Here is a 16,483-nt window from a genome sequence, read left to right on the forward strand (position 1 = left end):
TAGAACAACATTTTGCTCTATTTGCTTCACCAGGAGGTGTTCTGAATTCATGTAGGGAGGTAAGTTTCTTTTAGGGAGAAGCCACATAAACGCTCATGAAGGATCCCCGAGACTGACTGCAAAAGACATTGCACTTCCCCCCATGACAAACAGAAGCTTTACGGGAATTCTGAACTACTCCAGACACGTTTCTCTCAGTCCTAAGTGCTGGATGCATCAAGGACTCAGTTCATATCAGCTTCTGCACTGAATTCCAGGCCTGAGATTTAGCCTCTGTTGAAGACATTGCCCTCAAGAAAGGGATTTTACCCAATAGCTCACAGACAGTGTGCCCTGCCAGCTGCTGCAACAGTGTGATTTTGAGCTAAAATCAGGTGCCGAATCCAAAAGAAATCCCATATGTGGGAAGAGTGTGGGTTATATGGCAAAGTACCAGCTGGAAGCGCAGGCTGGGCAAGTGTCAGAGGCAAGATGAGCAGCCTGAGAACACGAGAATGCGAGAGCAGAGCAGAATTGCTCTTGGCTTTCAGTGACTATGCACCCCGTGCGTCTGGGTTTGAGGGGGAGCGACCGCAAGATTTCCGTCCCGCGAACTGTACCTCGCGGTAAAGCTGATCTGCAGAATCTCTCTGGTGGGTGCGTCCCCTTCACGTGCCTCCAAAACGCCGCTAGTAGGGGAGACAGAAAATACTTCCAGGTCGCTCTGCCCTTCCTGTTCATCTGCAGCAAAAGGGACAAACATCAAACAAAGACAATACAAGACCCTTTGCTTAAGTCTGTGCAGCACATAGCGCTCAAAGCAACGTGCTCCTCAGTAGCCAACGGATAAAACACATCAGGGGCTCTCCCTGCATGTGGCCAGTTTCTGTTTTCATCCCCTATTCAAGGGGAGTGATCAGTGACCTCCACATCGAAGTCACAAGGCCCCGATCTTCCCTTTGTAGCCCATCTGTTGTCAACACCATTAGGCACAAGCTCAAACCAAATTTATGAGGAGTGACTGTTTCTTGTTGCCTCTTAGGATTGCCTTATGAATGAGCAAAGCACATCCTTTCCTTGTGAGGGTTGGGATTCAATTTGTTGGTTAAATCTGCAGTAATTGCTGAAATTAGTAGAGAGAAATTAGTGGAGATACACTGATGTAGAAAAATAAAAAAATAAAAAAGACAAAGCCCACATAATTGAGAAGCAGACCTTATATGTTTGCAGCCAACATCATCACATTCTATACATTGAGTGTGTGGAGTCTTACTAAATAAAAACACTGACTAGTGAAACTAAATAATAATGAAATGCAATCGGAAAACCAGAATACCCAGCAAAGCAGTCCAGTAACTCCTACAGCCACTCCTGTTACACAGGAAGACGTGTTCAGTCTTGGTCTTTGCAACAAAGCAGGTCTTGAAATCAACGGTGTCGCAAGAGAGCTCCAGAACTGGAACAGTGAGGTACGCAGTCACCGGGACCAGCTGCAAAACAGAGGAGAGGGAAAGGAGAAGGAAAAAACCCACCTTAATTTTGCAGAGCTTTAATAGTATCTTCCACAGCTGGATGATTCTTAACCCCAAGCACTGAATAAGCACTGAATCAAGGGTAGCTGGTTTGTGCTCTTTTGTAATAGAGTCCATTCCCCGTTCTATAGCTCTGAGGGAATTAAGTTGTTGCTTGTTTTACTCTTTTGGGATAGATTTTCACACCAGACACTGGCCTTAATGAAGTAACACAGAATGAATCTGCTGATTTGTTGTTAGGGTTTTCTGTGGAGACGCAGACATTACAGCCTCCCAACGTCCCCTAGGACTGTGTATGGCCCCACTGTGAGTCATTCAGTTTGTGCAGATTGCCCAAGATTATTATTAAATTGACTGTGCCTTAAATATGGCGCTTAGATCTGACACAGATCAGTCCTCAGAAATACCTGGTGTGAAAAAACCCCAAAAATCCTGCAGTCTGCTGAAGACCTCGGTGGGTTTATGGCTTTCCATCTGCAAGAGATCGGTCTTTAAATGTGTGTGGGCTGTGACCACACCACAGGAGTGAAGACAGGCTCGGGGGACCTTCAAGAGGCACGTGGGTACCGCGGGAGGCAATGCCGGGTGACTCAGTCGCTGGCGTGTTTGCTGAGACCGTCCTGACCTCATGGCTCAGAAGGACGTTGAGAGTCGTTCTGGCACTGGGCGTGCTGCCCTGGGATCAAGCTGCGGCCGTGGCGCTGCGTGAAAAACTTGGGTACGAGCACCAGGGCGCTGACCCCAAACCGCTCCATCCAGCCGAGGGTCACCTGCCACCTCGTGGGAGAGAGATTTCCTTTTGGAAATCTGTAGCCCTTCCCTGTAGCTGGATGACACAATTTACTCTGGAGGTGGCTGTATTTTGAATTTCAAAGCCGAGTAAACCCTAAAGCACATTCATTCGGAGTCCGAGACGCCGACAAAGCACAGCCCCTGGGCTGTCCTGATCTTACCTGGGTAGTGCTGTTACTATGCTCAATGACAAGATTTTGGTCAAACTTCAGCTTTGTCTCTCCGTTCTCAAGCCGGAGCACTTGGACTCCAGGAAGCAGCTGGGTCTCTGGCAAATGTTGATATCTGAGTAACTCCAGAGTTGTGTGGAATGACACTTTCACCTGGGGAAAGAGGAATTCAGATGACCATCACAAAAGAAGACACTGTGTGCAGGAAATCCAAAGTAAACACTGCTCAAAGGCCCAGGCACACAGTTTCCCACTGGAACCCAAAGGTGTGCCAGCAACTAAATTCCCAGTGGAACAAAGCATTATAAACTGAGAAAAAACACGGCTATTGCCTGTGAATCTAGTGCACAGAGATGGAGTGTAAAGGTGAACAGCTGATCACAGCAGCCTGCCAGGACTTAAAGGTTGCCTGCAGGAAAGAGGGGGAGCGACTTTTTACAAGGGCTCGTTGTGATGGGTGATGGGTGATGGTTTGAAACTGAAAGAGAGGTTTCAGTTAGACACTAGGACAAAGTCCTTCCCCATGAGGGTGGTGAGGCACTGGCACAGGTTGCCCAGAATGGTTCTGGATGCCCCATCCCTGGCAGTGTCCAAGGCCAGGTAGGATGGGGCTCTGGGCAACCTGCCCTAGTGGGAGATGTCCCTGCCCATGGCAGGGGGATGGAACTAGATGCTCTTTAAGGTCTCTAACAACCCAAACCACTCTGTGATTCTGTAATCTCTGAACCACAGGGGAAAAACAGTCTCTAGCAAGACAAAGGTTGTAAATTCCCAAGGTCACAAATACCATAATCCCAAAGCCATCTTAAACATCTAACTCTTCTTTCCTCCTGCACACACAGAATTAAGATGTGTGCGTGTGTGTCAGAACGAACACTGAAAAATGAGAAGCACACTTCAAAAACGCGTCTGTTATTCTTTGCACCCTAGCTAATTCTTGACTCCAGGATTTTCATTTCCTTCAATGTCATTGTGTAAAGCCGAAATGAACCACATTTTTCTCCTTTTGCACTGCCTGCATCTAATTTAAGGAAATGAGGAATGGCAGTCTTTGGAAATCTTTTCATTCGTCCAGCTTATATATGGCTACTGATTTAGAGGAGCTACCAAACCCACAAAGTTTTCTGCAGGAGTTTGCAAAAGGTCAGAGTTGATGAGGAAAACACATCAGTGCCAGTGTAGAAAAAACATTTTGTACTCGCAATACAGCAAGCAAAATTGCAGTAATTAGCATTTGCTAATATACCACTATTTCCCTTGAAACAGAGATTCTGTACTGGATATGTTTTTCTTGTGGTTCATCTGGGCAATGCTAACGCACCAATTACTAAAACTATCTATCCTGGCAAAGGATTATTATTTTTGAGCCTACCAGCATGTTTTGCTGTGGATAAAGTACAAGTTGCGGTCGCTGTTCTTTTTCCTCCTTCTTGCTGTGGGATGTTTTGGTGTTCTTTTCGGGACTTCTGCTGGACAGACTGAAGGGTGTAGACAGAAGGAGCCTGAAGTACAGAGGAACCTTAGTGCGATTGATGAGTTTCAAACTCTGAGTCATTACCGAAGCTGTCAAAACCTGGTTGAGAAATCATCGGAGACTGGTTATTTTTAACTCCCTTGAGAGGTCTGTGCTCATCTTTCTGGTCATTAAGCACCACTGGGGATCTGAAGGGGTTTACCCCAAAGCATCCCAGTATTTTTTCTACTTGTGTTTTTCAAAACTTGCTGAGCAAAAATCCAAAATACTCATGATGTCATAAAGTTAAGAAGTCTTTGAATGTCACAGAAACTGATCAGACTGCTCTAAGGGACTCATTCTATCACTTTTATGTCCTGAAAATAAGTACTTATTTTTCTACTTACAAGACTTAAAGAACAAGGCTTATAAAATAGGCATTGTCTGAGCTCACATTTGCCTATTCATGGCCAATAAGTACTTGCAATCATAGAATCATAGACTGGCCTAGGCTGGAAGGGACCTTAGAGATCATCTAGTCCAACCTCCCTCTCATGGGCAGGGACGCCTCTCAACTAGATCAGGCTACTCAAGGCTCCGTCCAACTTGGCCTTGAACACCTCCAGGGAGGGGGCAGCCACAACATCTCTGGGCAATTTATTCCAAAGTCTTGCCACCCTCGTACTGAAGAATTTCTTCCTAAGGTCCAATCTAAATCTATTCTCCTTCAACTTAAACCCATTTCCCCTTGTCCTGTCAGTGGACACTCTTGTAAAAGTCCCTCCCCAGCCTCCCTGTAGGTTCCCTTCAGGTATTGGAAGGCAGCTGTTAGGTCCCCCCGAAGTCTTCTCTTTTCCAGACTGAACAGTCTCAGCTCCTTTTGTTTCACTTGTTACACGCAATAGAAAAAACTGCAACTGGAGATTGCTACTGGAGATAAAGATGTATTTTAAATTTTAAGTTGTATTTTAAATTTTAAGTTGTATTTTAAAATCCACGTGCATATAGCTCTGAATTCTTAGAGTAGCACAGCCATACAAACCCGGTGCGTGGAATACTTACGCCAGACAGAGGCTGATCTGGTAGGAGATCACTTGCCAGCGCGTAGAACACCGTTCCTCTGTCGTGATCTGTGTCGACGTCCAACCTGAGTGTAAAGAACCAGTGCTAGTCAGAGTGCTCCCCTCTGGGCCGATGCCTTCTGTGAGCATCCCAGCCCTCAGCACGGTGGTACTCACACAGCATGCCTTACAAATGCTTGTAAGGCTACTCGTAAAGGTGGAGCTTCATAGCCATGGCTGCGATGCACTTTGTTAGGCACTGTCCTTGCAAGCTGACAACAAAATGAAAACAGAAATGATGTATGAAGTGATAGCACCGAAACCTGAAAAGCCTACTTTTAGCCCAAGAGGCAACGTGTTGCCTGTTCATAAGACTTGATGGTAACATGCAAGGAACAGCAAAAACTAAGCAGCAGTTGAACTCAGAGTGGCTGTGGTTAGTAGAGATGCAGATGTGTCTTCCTCCAGGAATCAGGAACATTAGGGATGTTTTCATTACATATTCTAATATCATTCGTTATACCTCACACCTTTGCAACGATTCATGTCAGAGAATCGCGGAGCAGCTCGTAAAACACTGTCCAAGCCTCACGTTAGCCTGTGAGCTGCACCTGGAGATGTTGAAGAGGGAGTTTCCCAGAGGAGAGACAACGCTGCCCACACTCACACAGGAAGGGGGCTGCAGACCCAGGAACAGAACTCAGCAGTCCTGAGTCTCAGTCTGATTGTTAACTACCATTATCAATAAAACCTGATGTTGTGATAGCGTTTCAAACCCTGGGCTTTTGTCTGGGGTCTGCTGCGCCGGACAACGCAAGAAGATGGTGACTTTCCCACCCCAAATGCTTCTAAGCTAAAAGACAAATGCGGCAAATTAACCACCGTAATTAAGGAAGGACGTACAGGGTAGCAGGAACGGGACTGTTTCTGCAGACTGGCAGGGGCACAGCCTTGCTGTGACAGTCAGGTTACCTTGTCATCTAGGCTCATGAAACCCAGCACAAGCCCCTCACACTGAACTTCAGTCACGGTTTCTGGGAGGACGCTTGGGGTGAAGGAGATGCAAACGTTGATGCTGCCACCTCCTGGAACCACCTGCAGCCGAGACACAACGGTTGAGCAGTGCAGGGAGCTGCCCGGGTTGCACAAGCATCCTCAGCGCTCAGCTGCTAAAACCTAGTTGCAGAAGCAGCGTGAAATCCCCTGGGGATGGGCTATGCTCAGGCTTGCACTGAAATTACATGTCACAACAAACCCCACAATTATTGCAGCTGCAAATATCAGTGTAGCCACTTCTTATCACCAACAGAGTTTAAGCACAGTCACAGACCAGCTGTCTAAGTACACAAACATTTCTACATACCTGTTTGTTTTCAGAAATACCCAGTTCTGCCCACTCTTACTCCATGGCTAACTCAGATGATTCTCCCACAACTGGCAGTACTCACAGATACCAGAAACATATTTTGAAGAGTTGCAAGTGTGACTTAAGAGTATTTTACAGTTCAGTTTACTCCTCAGCTATTTTTTTCATTTTATTTTACGTGACAGCAGGGAATCTAACCCAATGCACTAGCAGGCTACAGTGGATTTTCTGGGATTTACAGGTTGAATAGGTTGTGCTTTCTTTAGGTGCATGATGCATGTTATGGTTAAATCTTGCTGTTGCTGCAGAAACATGCAGGTTATGGTTAAATCCTGCTGTTGCTGCAGAAACATGCAGGTTATGGTTAAATCCTGCTATTGCTGCAAAAAACCTTTTCTACCTCCCTGCAGAGCCAGCTGGTGTCTAGCCAAGTTTCAGGGGCCATGTGGTGTGTGCTGCTTTCAGGCAAGGGGCTGTGCAGACACAAGGTCCCTCACTTCATGTGATCACAGGGTGAGATGTTTGGTCTTGCTGGACCTACGTTTAGCAGAAACTAGCTCGGCTTTCCTTGCACTGTGTGCCCCTGCTCTGAGTGGTGAGGAGCATAGGAAAGCTCTACCTGAGGTCTAGCAGGGCCAGAGCAGAGCTAGTGAGCGCTGTCAGGTCCTGCAGGTCTGCAGGGTCTGTGCATCACAGTCACAGAGGGCTTAATTGACAACAGCTCTGAGCAGCCGTGCTGCACGACACCTGAGCTAACGGACCTTCCTGGAGCAATAGTAGAAAGACGGAGAATATTTCTACAGAGGACTACCTGACTGACTCCACAGGCATCCTCTTCCACACGGGTCAAGTTCACTGCTGGTTGCTCCCCACGGAAGCTGCCTCTACAATGAGGCACTTGTTTGTCTCAACTATCTCAGCCTCAGTCACCCCGGAGCTGACTGTAGGCTTCATTTCTTTCAGAAGCCATTTCTGTAATTATTTTTTTTTTATGTCATCTTTAGCTCATTGTAACTTGAAACCATCTGGCAAAAGAACTTGCTAATATTTAAGAATCAAAATTGACACACTGATGTTTTGGGCAGCCCTGTCACTCACAGTTAGATCTTTCCAGTGTTGTCTTTGCTTTAACTTATTCCTAAGCAATTGTGATGCCATGGCCCCTATTTGCACTGGTTACTTTCCAAGTGCAAGTTACAACAGTTAATGCAAAAGACTTGTCTAGAGAGCATCCCTTTCCAGCAGCCTGTTACCCAGCTCTGCCAGGTCTACTTAGCAAACCTACCCTGGTTAAACAACACGTTTCCAAAGCTTCAGGCAGGATGCTTCTCACCTAGAGCCACACATTTCACCACGGCAACCCAAGTGATAAGACCAGAGATACCCCTTTAAAGAGTCTAGTACAACTGAACACTTCATTCCAGTCATCAGCTAGAAGGCAAATAGGACGCTTTCTTTTTTTTCTCTTGACCTTGCAAGCTGTTCTTGTGGTCATCTTTAAGATCCCAAAGCCTCCCAACCTACTGTTTCACACTTTAGTATTGTCTACCTCCAACCAAAGCTTCCTCCTCCTCCCGAGTCTTTTCTGTCCTGCAGAAAATATGCTAAATCTAAGCACAAAGAAAATGTGAAAGCTCACTATCTGTCTTGGAGTAATGGAGTAGGGGCTGTCGGCAGGAATCCCTTCATGGGGTCGTATAAGTACAGAGACAATTTTCTGTATTGTAGCTTCCTGAGTGATGATTTCCTTCTCTTCACTGTCAGAGGCTGCAGGCTGCAGGGACACAAGGGTGGGTGGGGAATGGTTAAAACTGTTACGCTGCAAATGAGGAATGCAAGTGAAGTGAAGGAGATACTGCTGCACTAGTCAGCAAGTGTGGCCAGCTCCAGTTTGTTTCATTCTGGCACAAAAGCTGGACATGTGGATGTGTCCTTTTCATTTTTTTCATTTTTGTTCTACCAGGAGAAGCACTCAGCTGTGACATCTCCGGGTCGTTATACAAACCAGCTCTCTAGGGCAATAATGTTCCCTTGTTGCACAAGAAAATTCAGAGATATATTCAAAACAACTATGCCTTCTGAGCTGAAGCAAAGGAAATGGGATTTCAATAGCTTTCATATAAAGCTTTTGCCAGAGAAATACACATACCCAGCACGATACATTCCCCCTGTCACTCCCAGCCCTTCAAGACAGTAAATTCCCATATTATAATAAAACCTCGCTTGTAATAGGTGTTACCATACTCTAAGAGAGTAACAGAACCAATCTAACGTTAGCACTGGGAGACATGCCTCTATATCATAAGCTGCAATTTGAACTCCACAGGTTGGCTTCTGCTCCCTGACTACAAAACCTGCTGACACCAGAAAGCACTGGTGAAACGCAGGCCCAGATTGAGGAGTTTTAGTTACTGTAACACTTTCATGTGAAAATGGCATTAGTTTTTCAATGAGAGCATTTCAAAAAGCATCTCATTGGCTTCTTTGACAATTTTTAAGAAAAGGAGAAGCTGACGAGCTACTTGCTTATAGCTCATTCTGGAGAAAGATTGCTGATACCAAGAGCCATCTACCCATGTATTGCTTTTCTGACTGCGAGATGAGCTGACATTTAACAACCCAGCTCTTAGTTACAAGTTGTATCGTGTGTTATTGTTTTCGACCTTTCACGCCAAGAAACCCATCATGTATCTCAGCAGCAGTACAAAACCCAGACTAACAGCTGACCTCATCTGTGGTTTGCAAAGCTGGATGAGCGCTTCCGCAGGGAACGGCAGTTTGAGCCAACTTTAACACGATCTCTGACTCCGAGGTGCTACCAGTCGATGCAGTCTTATTTTCATCCATGTCCTTAGGAGGAAAAGGGTCTCCGAATAACATCAACACATCCACGAGCTTTTTGTCATCTTGCTCTTGGTTGTAAATCTGCAAGTCCAGGCGGATGTCTAAATTGGAAAGGGAAGGACGATTACTTCTAGTCGCTGAGAAGCCTCCTAGCTTAGTTGGTACTGAAGAAGCAGAATATCAAGTAATAAATTTGTATCTAATAACTGGATTTGTATTAAAACAAATTTATCTTTCCATGTTGGCTGTCAACTGAAACAATTAGAGAACACATGTGCTATGCTCTTATTATAGCTTGGCTACTCTCTAGGTCCTATACTTTTAATAACATTAAAGTAAACAAGTTATTTGCAAAGCAGATGTGTTTGGTGATATTTTTGGTGATATTCAAGAAAAAATATTGACTTTTGCTCTGAAGAGCTTAAAATTTCACTGAAGAGATACAAAGACTAAACAGAAGAGCCAGATGATGCCACAAAGAAGCAGGTAACACATCTGATTGATCAGGGTTAGTGCTGTGACAGGTTTACAAAAATAGGATGGAAAAATCTTGAATTGACACTGTAATGTCAATGAGCAAAACCCTAGACACACCTGGGGTTTTGCTCATAAAAAAAAATTATAAAATATATACATAATATAAAATATAATACATTATACATATAAATCACATATATTGTACTACACTTTGTCTGGAGCGTACCTGCTTTACTGCTACAGAAAACAAACTAATATTCATGGCAGTAATGCCATAATTGTAACTACTACTATACATATAAAGACTTGATGACATGTATTATTGTTCTGTACTAGCTAAGGTAGAAGACAGCTTAGACACGCTCTTATATACTCATCATTTTTACAAAAGCATCTTGATTAGGAAACAAACGGGCCTGTTAATTCATGTATTAATGGGATCTTTTATTTTGCTTGTCATAAGGGGCACAATACAAGTGTCAATGTTCACCGTACAAAAGTCGTTCTTACCAAAGGGGGTGGGATTGTTGAGCTGGACCCTCCGAAAGACAGGGGACTCATCAGAGACATGAGTGCCAAACCTGAGGGGGGAGAACCTTGGTGTCAGCACGCGCGGAAAATGGAAGCGAGTGTCTGAAACGAAACCTATCTCGCTCTGCTGGCAGCCTGTTCAGAGTGGCTGACAGGTAGAGCACGGCCTATGCTGGGAAGTACAATATTGCTTTATTTAATCAGTCTCTTTTTTCCAGTTTTCTTAGCTGCCTCAGATGTTTCAGGGTAAACACGTGAAGTCAGCATTCGTGAAACACTTGGGCGGCAGCAGCAAATGCCTACATGGCAGTGGTGTCATCTGTGGCAGACACGGATTTCCAGGCGTGTAAGAGTTTGTTTCTTTTTCTGTGGTGGACAGCTAAATCCCTTTCCTATGGCCCTTTACAGAGCTGACTGCCGCTGGGCACCACCTTCCATCTCCACAGTCAGATGGGGCTGGACTGGGTGAACTGCTGTGACTGTAGGCGATGGCTGCTAAACCCGAGCAGGCTCGTATACCGACCCTTTACCAGTTATGCTGGCAGAGGCAACTGTACTGGTGTTGTAGAAACAGATCCAGTGCTTTGGCAGGCACTTTGCTGCCCTCGTTAAATCACAAGAAGTGGGAAGAGGTGACTGTAGTCCCCTGGTATATAATTCTCTGACAGGATTTTGTGCTTTACCTGATTATGGGTTGCTCTGTTTGTGGTCCTGTCATCTGCAGGAAGATTGGACAGCCTTTCACAGTCATTTGCATGGGAATTAATTTAGGTTGTAAGTTTCCCACCTATTAAGAATGATTTTTTTTGCCATTAGAATTGAGATGAAACTTTAGTTCTCTGGGTTACAAAATAGTGTTTTGAAAACTCATACGCTTTCCAAATATTTTTGACTTGTTTCTTTTCAACAGTATCTAATTCCTATGCTAATGAAAGCTCTTCTCAGCAGGAGAATGCAATACCTCAATTTCCTGTGGCTTTTCCATACAGCGCAAGGTATTGTAATGGTAGAGCAGAGTAGTGCACTGGCCAGCTACCAAACAGATTTTATAAATCACGACTGCTCCAGTCATTTTAAAAGCACATAAAAGCCTCCCAAGGGAAAAACATGTTACTCCAGAACTAAATCATGCACTGTAACAGCAAACTATTGTTTCTTACGTGTCGTTGTAGGTAGTGGCGCAGCAATATCTACCCTGAATTCTTACAGAAGTCCTAACAAACTGGAAAAGTATTGTTAACAGAAAGGAATCTGGGAAATACAATTGGTGTAAAATCTGCCATAGATATACTTCACTTAAAAACGAAGCCCCACCTACCTCACAGACAAGATTATCCCGGTACTCTCCCCACATGTTGTTGTAAGCTGTTATTTCTATGATTAGCTGCTGGAAAGCTTTCAGAGTTCCTGTGGAAGGTTGTATATGGAAAGCTACTCCCTTCCCATGAGAGAGCACGGCTGCTGCAAACTCTGAGGGAGAACAGCAAAGAAGCATTTAATTAATTTTAAGGAAATGGAACAAAATCAGTTTTTCAAAGAACATATATGACCATATTTTTAGCTGATGTTAATCAGCCTAAACTCACTGGCTTCCAAAAAAACCTAGGATCATTTACACAACCGACATTATACCATTTTACCCAAGTTCCCTTCTGCAGTGGGTCTTAATCTGGTTTTTGAGAGTTCTCACAGATATTATTTCATAGGACTTTCTTCCAACAACCTGATCTCGGACTGATCAGGTACTGACTGGGTACATGGCAACGCACCCTCAATTTGAGAAAAATAAGCCAGAATTTGCACTAACTGATTATTGTTCTGTTAGCAGCTGCCTGTTTACCTCTGTGTGCTCTTCAACACAAAGAATGAATTTCAAACGGTGAAGCCTTTCCACTTTCTGAGTCACCGAGCCTTCTAAATCAATAAGCTTGCATGGAATCTGTCTGAACAGCATTTTTCCAATCCTAAGTACTAATTCAACAGCTGAAAAGCTCTGTCTCTGTAACAGATACCAAACACTATGGCAAGGTACCAATATGTTCAAGTTTTATTTTGGATACAGAAGACATATACACACCATACAACATTTTGCTCCCATTTCTCCCTTGTCTGGGTCTCGTGTGGCTCCAAATGCTATTATTTTTCAGTACAACACATCAGAAATGATAGATGGGCTGTGCTGTAGCTTTCCACAGTGGGGAGGGTATATAAAGGGATTTGCAGAAGAAAAACCACTGCAGTGGTACTGGAAGGCTTTGTAGGAGGAAAACAGCCAAATGTTCTTTAAGTCATCCATACTGTGTGCTGGGAATGATCCTGGGAGTGAACTGTCACCAGAACCCCCCATCTTTGTTTCGACTGTTGTCTTCAAGAAAAATAAAGGGGTGGGAGGAAAGAGAGAAAGGAAAGGGGAGTGAGGAACCAGGGAGTGAGTGAAGAGAGGAAACAGAGCAGGGGGAAGAGACATACTGGCCTAATGCTTATGCAATGTGGGCTTTCAAACTCAAGAATGAAGCAAGGAACTACATCATTTAACTCTGTGGACTTAGACAGATACTCCAAGGATGAAATGATGTGCCTGATGGGCACATTCAGTGCTGAATACGTTAGTCAGTTGGCTTTTGCCTTCTCTCCACTGAGGGAATTAGCAGCTTTTCTCATACCTGACTGTGCTCTTCTGGCTGCACGTTTTGTGATGGATCCTATTCTTTTCACTGGATACCTTGAGGAGCTTCAGAAAAAAAAACAAAACACAATGGCAGCTTTGTGAAATGAGAAAGACTCTGCTAAAGTCTATGTGACTCAGCAGCTCCACGACTCCTAAATTAGTGGCCATTATAACCTGAAGAAGAACTGCCTACAAAACATTTTCAGAAAGCAACATCCTGAAGAGTGGATCAACTTGAGAAGCTGGAAGACTGCGTGTACAACCAAACACAACAGAGCCTGGGCCAGTGTAAACCAGCTTATATCCACTGGCAACAGGAGTGCTTTCCGATTTACTCCAACTAAATCTTCTGTCCTTGCATTGCAAGGTATCTGTTTCTGCAGGAAACCTCATCAGCAGCTTTCACGACCACAGACAGAGCAAGAGCTTAAAAAAGACCTCATGAAAGCACTGCAGAAAGTGTATCTTGTGAATCTCGGGACAGAGATAATAGCACTCTGTCCTGACTTCAGATTTAATCCAGACCTAAATTAGTATTTGAGTCATTATGCAGAAAAGTAAGACTTACAGGTAGATTGCTTGTTCTGGAGTAAGTGAATAGCCAGTAAAATACTCAGCTTCTAGTTTGAATGGAGCACTGATTCCGGTGTGATTGGTAAGAACTAGCTGGCGCTTTACTACCTCTTTGATTGCTACTTCAGATCCAAAGTCCAAAAGAAGATCGCAGGAGCTTTGTAACATTTGTCTTTCACCACTGTCGGAAAAAAATACGTTAGTATTTAACATCAGGCTTATTTTTTTTACGCCATAGATAATTTCAATAGACTTTGAAATATGCTATATGCAGTGTGGTTGTGATGACCAGTGTAAAAAGACCACACAGCCTATAATTTTTGTCATCAACGTTTCCTGCTTTTCATTTTTTCCACCTCTGTCCACATAAGGATTTATTTTGGGTAAAATCTTTATCATGTATAACATGCTGACCTACCAAATTAAAGCCATTTTCACTTACACAAAAATATACAAAGATGAGCAAATGCCAAAAGAGAGTACTCAAGCTACATGCCAGACAAATAAGTCAGTCACATATACCAAGTCAAAGAGAACTGTATTCATCTTTCTTCAGTATCATGACTCACGGTGCAACTTTACCCTCTCTATTGTATTTTTGCTTTGGAAAGAAGTATTTTTTGTTCAGTCCAGAGTTAAACTCTTGATTTACCTGGCAACTCCACTGTCACCAGGTACTGAGTAGGTGACCTGCAGTCCTTTCACTTCTCCAGAAATGCTCAGATAGAGGGGCTCAGTCATGTCTTCGATGCTACAGGAAAGGGCGAGGTCTTTCAGCTCCCCCTGAAAGGAGAAGTATCAACTTTCCTTGTGAATGAAGCAAACAGCACAGAGGAAAGGCAACCTCATCAAGAAATTTATTTAGAAAATGTATAGAAGCTTCACTGGACTAAAACCAGAACTAAATAGAATCATGAAATTTTTACTGAATTAAGTGTTTTCTGCCAGCATCAAATTTTCTTAGAAGGCACCACCAAGGTAAAAATTTGTGTTTCTTGGCTTTGTACCCACACCAGTCTTACTCACATCAGTTGATTTATATCTAAATTTGCTCCATTAGTGATTTTTTTGATGCACTTCCTTATACAGTAAGAGTTGAAGTTCCAAGCATTAATCACATCTAGTTAGGCTAAAATAATATTCCAAATCCAAGCTTTTATTTCTATCTGGGTTTAAAGCAGGACTTGTAGGATTAATTATGTGGTCCAGTGACATCAGCACCCAGTTCAACACTACTGTTCTCTTTTGCTTTATCAGTACATGAATTCGTGCATCCTGCATAGAATAATAGGCTGGAACTCAGCTCCAGATTCAGTCCTCTACCTGTAACTTCCTGAATACGAGCCCTTGAGCTCAGCTATAAAAGGGAACTCCAAATATGAGCTCCAAATCCCCACTGATTCATTCATAGCACTTAGGCACCTGGCTCACCTACAGTGCAGAAATCTTTCTTGTAGGTGGCTCAGACGACCCAACCATATACAGAAGCACCCTTTCACATGCCCAGCGTGTCCTGCTGAGCTTCCAGCTTTCCATAACTAAGGTTCAAGTCTATTAAGAACCTGTGCCACATGTGCCAGACATATGTGGTTATCTGAGATCTGCTAAGGCACCTCTGATAGCGCTGAATGTGAATAAATGAAATGTAGGTCTCTCCAGTTTCTGCAATGGGAACTAATACTCCATTATCTAGTGGAAGCTCCTTTATTTAGTTGCAATAAATCAGCTGTTGGAACGCTCCTATAAAGTCTATGGCTGAATTCCTGACGTTTGTAAACTCTACAGTCTACACCCAATTGTGCAGACTTCCAGTCCCTTTTAAGTTTTCAGATACCAAAATGTCATGAGCCCAGTTGCCTTCAGAAAACCAACTGTATATAATGTATTTGCCAGTCTCCTCCATTTAATTTGGGATAATCCAAAGCGAGGATCTCTGTGCTCCAAGAAAACTCATAAGCATTAAGAAGAATTGAATAGGCATTCAAGAAAGAGAAAAAACAAGAATGGCTGAGAAACAAAGAGGCAGAGTACAGAAATCGCTTACAGACTGCTTTAATTCTTGCCTTCAGTCGTGGTACCTCTAAAGCAAAGCAACTCCAGGGATATTGGACAGAAAAAACCCCGTTATGTTTTGTATATAAAAAAATCCTTCCTTTTGCCAGATGGAGGCAAGAGGAGAATGCCAGTGTTCCTATTTAGATAAAAAATTGCATTAGTTTTTAAACTAACCGTGATGTTAGCTGACAGCTCTATGCAGAATTCTTTTTCTTCATTTGGGCCTAAGGTGCCACTGGCTGGGGACACAAGGACAGAGCAGAAAGCTGCCTGACTTCCGACGAGCTGCCAAAGAGAAAAGGACAGACATTCATCTAACTCTGCTTCTTTCAGATCAAAGAGGACTATAAAGACAGAGTTATTCTCAGGTTTAGCACACTTGCAGGTAGCAACACGTGCAGCTGGTTGAAGCTTGGTTTAAAATTCCCCCAAGGTTGAGAAGATCCTTGTGCTAATATTCATTCCAAATGACTTCAGGTGCCCAACGGAGGCATCTGGGCTAGGAGCAGAGACACTTATCTCTCTGACAGTCACCAGCCGTTTCAGGGTGAAGTCAGCCTATCTAATATTGGAACAGAATCCTAGAGGAGTCCTCTCTCTCCCCACTGGCTATAGAGGTGACAGTCCTGGTGTTGGCACCTTCCCCAAGTGGCCAACTGCCTGTGAAATTAAACCAGGGGTTCAACTTGTTTGCTCACGCACAAACATCAGACCACGCTTTATAAACTGACATTAAATTCAGACATCCTAACCTGCATGATGAATCTCACCCAGAATGTGAAATTTAAGCAAAATTTAGACAAAACTCAAATGCACCATTGTTTCTTTGCTTTTTTCTGCTAAATTACACGTAAACCCTAAAAGATTGTGGTATTTTGTTTAATGCTCTGGTAGCTTACATCCTATTTCATAGTATCATAGAATGATTTGGGTTGGAAGAGACCTCAGAGATCTAGTTCCAACCCCATTGCCACAGCAGGAA

General features: G+C 43.6%; 1 protein-coding gene across 1 annotated transcript in view; it reads right to left on the reverse strand.

The window, feature by feature from the left end:
- Nucleotides 1-16,483, reverse strand: part of DLEC1 (deleted in lung and esophageal cancer 1) — a 39,031-nt gene that overhangs the window by 1,691 nt on the left and 20,857 nt on the right. Inside the window, 16 exon segments of the mRNA XM_009878334.1 lie at nt 600-720; nt 1,316-1,469; nt 2,465-2,626; nt 3,846-4,046; nt 4,989-5,073; nt 5,165-5,259; nt 5,960-6,082; nt 7,993-8,120; nt 9,074-9,298; nt 10,185-10,255; nt 10,889-10,992; nt 11,524-11,675; nt 12,869-12,936; nt 13,442-13,627; nt 14,099-14,229; nt 15,676-15,786. Of these exon segments, the coding sequence (XP_009876636.1) occupies nt 600-720; nt 1,316-1,469; nt 2,465-2,626; nt 3,846-4,046; nt 4,989-5,073; nt 5,165-5,259; nt 5,960-6,082; nt 7,993-8,120; nt 9,074-9,298; nt 10,185-10,255; nt 10,889-10,992; nt 11,524-11,675; nt 12,869-12,936; nt 13,442-13,627; nt 14,099-14,229; nt 15,676-15,786 (2,117 nt within the window).

Source organism: Apaloderma vittatum, unplaced genomic scaffold (genome assembly GCF_000703405.1).
Source record: "Apaloderma vittatum isolate BGI_N311 unplaced genomic scaffold, ASM70340v1 scaffold2261, whole genome shotgun sequence".
Lineage (NCBI taxonomy): Eukaryota > Metazoa > Chordata > Aves > Trogoniformes > Trogonidae > Apaloderma > Apaloderma vittatum.